At 55.4% G+C, this 5,216-nt stretch overlaps 2 protein-coding genes across 2 annotated transcripts; one reads left to right on the top strand and one right to left on the bottom strand.

The window, feature by feature from the left end:
* The first annotated feature begins 6 nt into the window (after window positions 1-6).
* TMEM25 (transmembrane protein 25) lies at window positions 7-1,882 on the top strand. Its single transcript, XM_029962127.1, has 5 exons — window positions 7-209; window positions 445-735; window positions 810-1,094; window positions 1,196-1,282; window positions 1,382-1,882. Exons 2-5 carry the CDS (start codon window positions 579-581, stop codon window positions 1,453-1,455), a joined length of 603 nt encoding a protein of 200 aa, XP_029817987.1. The 5' UTR covers window positions 7-209; window positions 445-578; the 3' UTR covers window positions 1,456-1,882.
* Window positions 1,883-2,120: 238 nt separating this feature from the next.
* Window positions 2,121-4,878, bottom strand: IFT46 (intraflagellar transport 46). Its single transcript, XM_029962128.1, has 8 exons — window positions 4,685-4,878; window positions 4,493-4,586; window positions 4,062-4,190; window positions 3,544-3,665; window positions 3,394-3,460; window positions 3,086-3,146; window positions 2,796-2,881; window positions 2,121-2,455 (listed from the first exon to the last, which is right to left on the bottom strand). Exons 1-8 carry the CDS (start codon window positions 4,876-4,878, stop codon window positions 2,360-2,362), a joined length of 849 nt encoding a protein of 282 aa, XP_029817988.1. The 3' UTR covers window positions 2,121-2,359.
* Between the last annotated feature and the right edge of the window lie 338 nt (window positions 4,879-5,216).

Below are 5,216 nucleotides of genomic sequence, written 5' to 3' on the forward strand. Positions count from 1 at the left end.
CTTCACCTGCCGGGTCCCCCAGCCAGTGCCCGGTGCCACACTGGCCTGGTACCTCAACGGCCAGAGGCAGGAAGCCAACCTCTCAGCTGCAGGCACTGCCAGCACCCTCACCCTCACTGCCCGGCGCTCTGACCACCAACTCAACTGCTCCCTGACCGACCCAGCCTCAGGGGAGACCTACAATGCCTCTGTCCTCCTCAACGTGCAGTGTAAGGTCCACAGCACTGGTCTGCTTCAGACTGGGATATGGGGAGGGTGTGTGGGGCTCCAGCCTGGTAGAGGCTGGACACCATAACCTGTGCCCATCGTAGTCATAGCAGAGCAGCAGCTTGTCAGTCCCATGCAGATGAGGCAGAAAGTGCTCCTGGACCCTGGCGAGACAAATCCTACTCTGTGTTGCCCCCATCCCTCCTGCCCATCTCACTGTTTCTGTTTTTTACCCAGATAAGCCGGAGATCCTGAGGGCAGGTGCCCACTACCAGGAGGTCGAGGGTTCTGGCCTCCTCCTGGTGCTCTTTGTGCTGGTGCAAGCCAACCCACCTGCCAGCATCACCTGGGTGGACCAGGATGGGCACGTGATGGCCAATGCCTCCGAGTTCCTCCTCCTGGGTGCCACACACTACCCAGGGCTGGCCAACCACTCGCTCCACATCCATCTCAGCAGCGTGGCTGGGAACTTCTCCGTCAGCGCTGCCAACAGCGTGGGCATCACCACCACCTCACTCCTACCCACAGGTAGCTGTTGGGGGGGTGGGCACAGCACAGCAGCTGTGTGGAGGGGTGCTGAGGGGGCTGCACTGCCTGTGCAGGTCTGCTGGATGCCCACGTGGAGCTGCCCCTCCTGGGTGTTGCCGTCGGAGCAGCACTGGCCCTGGCCACCCTGCTCAGCCTGGGCTCCTGTGCTGCCTGCCTGGCGTGCCGCTCACCCAAGCCGGTGCCAGGCCCAGGACGAGCAGGAGGGAGCAGCCCGCCCAGCCGGTGCTCCCGTTGCAGTGGCTCCGAGCACCCACAGCCCCAGGGCACACGCCTGCCCCGCCAGACCCGGTCCCTGCCGCCTGACCTGCACCTCAGTGACCTCGCACAGGAGAATGGAGGTAAAACCCCAATGTACCAGCGCAGCAAGACACATAGGGCCACAGATGCTGCCTTGGTGAGGGATAGATGTCTTGGCTTTTGCTCCTTTTCTGCCCTGCAGCTTCCCCCAAGGATGTGGGAGCTGGTGCCAGGGGAGAAGATAGTGCCCTGCCAGGGCTGGAGAATCACCTTGTCCTCAACAAGCTTGGTGAGGAGGTACAGGTGGGCAAGTGGCCCCCAAAAGTTGTGCTGTGGGATACTGAGCTCCGTGGTTGCCCCAAAAGGCAATGAGCTGTTTGTCCTACAGGTTTTGTTCAGCTCCCAATGTCTGGGCGCATCTACAAAGTGCCCAGCGTAAGCAGTGACGAGATCTGGCTGTGAGTCACGGTGCCCATGAGCCAGGTGCCCAGCCCCAGGTACGTACCAGCCTCTGGAGCAGGGCAGCCAAGGGTGCCAGGGAGGCTTTTCTGGGAGGTGGGCGCTGAGCAGCTCTGGCTCTGTGCTACACTGTGTGCTGCAGGGCTCAGGAGCTGCACTGTCAGCCAAGGCATGTTTTTATGTAGCCCATTCACTTTCCCAATAGACTATTATAATCAAAATGCATCAAAGCTCTTTATAGCCAGGCTCTAGTGCTATGATTCCTCCCAGGGTAAGGCCAAGCACCAGCCTTGCTTTAGCAGGTTTGTGACTCGCTTGCTGCATGATCCTCTCTGCCCCTGCCCCTGCTGCTGTGGCAGATGGGTGGGCAGGCAGTAGGGCAGGGGCTGGGGAGAGTCGTTCCAACAGCAATAAACTAAACTCGAGCGTCTGTGTGGTGCTGCGCAGGTTATTTTCCTTGGCAGGAGATAAAGGGCTTGAGAACAGGAAAAGTGGACTCAGTAATAAGGGGCAGACAGATTCGAGATCCCCAGGTCAGACTAGGAACACCCTGGGCAGATCTGAGTGTTGTGTCTGAGTGTGGAATTTATTCCTGTTTGCTCCAACCTTGTAGCTTGTGCTCAAGAAACCTCTGCTCTGCAGCACCTACAGCACAGGGAGCCTGACACTTTGAAAGGCTGGTTTAATGCTGAACTCCTTGGGAACAAGTCAAAAACAGCCATTAGGCAGCTTCTGCAACAAAAATGATGAGTCAAGTCCTACTCTCCAAACACAGAACAGCCTAGCAATGTCTCCAAGACCAAGGAGGCTTTTGATGTGCTGTGTGACATTTCACAGCCTGCTCTGGGCACACCTTAGTGTGCAGCAGCAGACAGTGATCCAGGAGATGAGGGTTTAATGTGAAGCTTCAGGTAAAGCTCACCACCTCTGCCTCTGCCGCTTGTGAGGGTGGGTTGGATGGTGGGCTCCTGCCTTTCTGCCCATCAGCCAGGGGCTTGAAGTGCTGCAGGGAAAAGAATGTGCTCATGCAAATATCCGACTCCTGTTGCTCAGAGTACATGCATCTGAACACACTGGCCACATCAGCTGTGTGTGAGCTGTGTGCTCAGCAGTGCCCCAGGAAACATGCTCTGGCTCGTGCTGGCCTGTTGAACAATGTGGTGCCCCAGCTCGGCAGCGCAGCCGAGCTCCCTGTGTCAGGCAGAGGCACCAGGGACAGGAGCAGCTGAAATATGTTCCCAGGGCCCACCAGCCCTTTGCACACACCCACTGCTCCAGAAAGCCAAACAGGACCTGGGCAATGCTGCCAGCTGGGTGAGCAGCACCTGGCTGGAGCTGCCTACCTGCGAGTTCTTGAACTCCGAGAAGAGGGAGAAGAGGACATGCAGAGGTTGGATCCGGCTCTTGTACACGGGGATGTCCAGAATGGCTATGGGCAAGAGCTCGTCAGGAAGAGCTGAGCTCCCCACTGCCCACCATCCCTTGGGCTTCTGTGCACCAAAGACTGCAGTCCCCTGCAGTACAAGAGCCATTTCCCACTGAGGCAGCAGCCTCCAGCTAAAGCCCTCTGGCTTTCAGTGAGAGCACCAGGCCAGCAGCAAGTTGTGTCCCCAGCACAGCCTCCCCAGCTCACCGCAGATCATGTCGATGTATTCAGCGAGGTCACAGCTCATCTCCGCGGTCGGGAGGCCCACCTGGAACAGACGGGGCCATCAGCTCTGCTCCTGGATTGCAGGAGCCCGGGAGCACAAGCAGGCCACTGGGGCAGCAGCTGGGAATTCCAGCATTGGGCTGCTCTCCGACTTCTGGCAAGGGGGAAGTGGTGAGGAGGAACAAATCTGAGCGGGCTGAGCTGTGGGATGGAGCAGGCACCTGGCTTTCACGGCAGATGGTTTCTAAGTCCATGCGTTGAGCTAATTACTGATCACTCAGACAACATACCTTTCCCAAGAGCTCCTCAAATTCCGGTGACCATTCCTGCATCAGAGTCTCAATGTCAGGCATTGGCCTGCCAGGGAAGAGAAAAACAAACTTTAGGATCACACACAACCTTCCCCTGCCAGACTGCGGTGAGCTGACGTCAGGGATCACCTGGAGTAATGGACTGTGGCAGGAGGTTTGCAGCGGTGCAGTTCACTGATACTTTCAATCCAGCTGTCAATGGCTTTGGGGTTCTTCTCTGCATTCTCCAAACTCTTCACTTTTATCTGCTGCTAAAAACACAAATATAAACCTGGAAGTGTTTTGTGGTGTTTTGAGGCTTTTTGGGAACCCTGTGTTCGCTCCTGATGAACCAGGGCTTCTCTCTTTCCCAGCTGCACTTTATGGATTTCTGCAGGCAAAATGCCAACTAAAACCAGGTATGGACAACCAAAAAGGAAATAAAGCATCACCCGAAGGGAACAGACTCAAAGTCTGTACCAAAATTTGCATTTTGGTTGCAGTTTAAAGCTATGGATTAAAGCAAAAGGTTCATTTTTGCTACTTTTACAGTCAAGTTCTTAGTTGTACCACAACACTGGAGTCACAGAGACAAAAGTAAGAGTAAAATGCCATGGTTTCATTCCAAGCAGTGTGCAGCAAGTGCACCCTCCCTCTCCCTGACTCACTGTGATGCTGTGCTGCTTGGAGTTCTCTGTCAGCCAAAGAGAGAGCACGGTGGGATCTGACTGCTTGGTTGAGGGCTCATCCAGGACCAGCAGGCCAAGGTTGTCAGGCTTCCAGTCAGGACGGGGAACCTGCAGGAGAACAGAGCCCTCTCTGTGGAGTCCAGGGCAGGTTTGTACAGAGCCTTTCCATGAGCTCCCTTGGATGCGTGTACTCAGCACAGTGCTGCCCGAACAGCACGTGGTGTTGGAGAAGGGAAAACCCAGCCCTTACCCCAAGTCACCTAAGTGCTGTGTGAGAGGTGACCAAACCACCGGGTGTACCTTTCCAGGTCTCTGCCTATTATGTCCCAGAGCGAGAGCACAGCAACAGACCCTGCCGTGCCCACTGCTCCGTGGGGCAGGGCTGGGACAGGAACCTGAAGAAACTGTACCTTTAGGAATGCATCAATATCCCCAACAGCAGGAATAAAGTCTGGAATAAAAGGCTGCAGCTTGTGCTCAATCTCTACTGTTTTGGGAGTGTACCTGCAAAAAAACACCACCACAGCATCTGTGACCAGGAACTGTGCTGCAGTAATTGATACAAAAGAGAGCCAAGAGCAGGCCAAAACCCTTCCACTCACCTCTTGATGTATTCAAAGAGGTCTTTGATTTCAGAAGACACTTGCAGGTAGTCAAAATCTGCTGGATTGAAGTCACTAAAGAAAAGAAGAGAGTCATGGGCAAAGATTAATGTGTGGCAGGTTCTACAGGGCCCTGTTTTGCCTTGGACCTGCTGGCCAAGAAAAGTACTTGAGTGAGGGATAGTTGTGATCATATAGCTCCACAAAGAGTTGCCAGAAAGGGGCTAAGTGCTCTGCACAAAGGCAGACGTTGGGACAGCAGTGACATGGTCAGCAATGGCTTTGGAGCTGAAAACGTTAGAAAAAGAGGAGGATTATCAGGAGCTGAGTGACGTGTTTGAGATGGTCCTTTCCAAGGCTGGCTGACACCTTGGGTTGTTCCAGCCCTGCCTCTCCTGGGCACAGCACCTGGGGCTGGTTCATCACCTGGAGGAACCATCGCCCTGGAGCACTGGGGACGCCCTGGAGCACTGGGGACGAACTGCCTGTCTCGATGCCCATGATCCTGCTCACCCTCGCGGGATTAGGGATC

This window comes from Manacus vitellinus, unplaced genomic scaffold (genome assembly GCF_001715985.3).
Source record: "Manacus vitellinus isolate BGI_N305 unplaced genomic scaffold, ASM171598v3 scaffold_41_pilon, whole genome shotgun sequence".
NCBI classification, from domain to species: domain Eukaryota; kingdom Metazoa; phylum Chordata; class Aves; order Passeriformes; family Pipridae; genus Manacus; species Manacus vitellinus.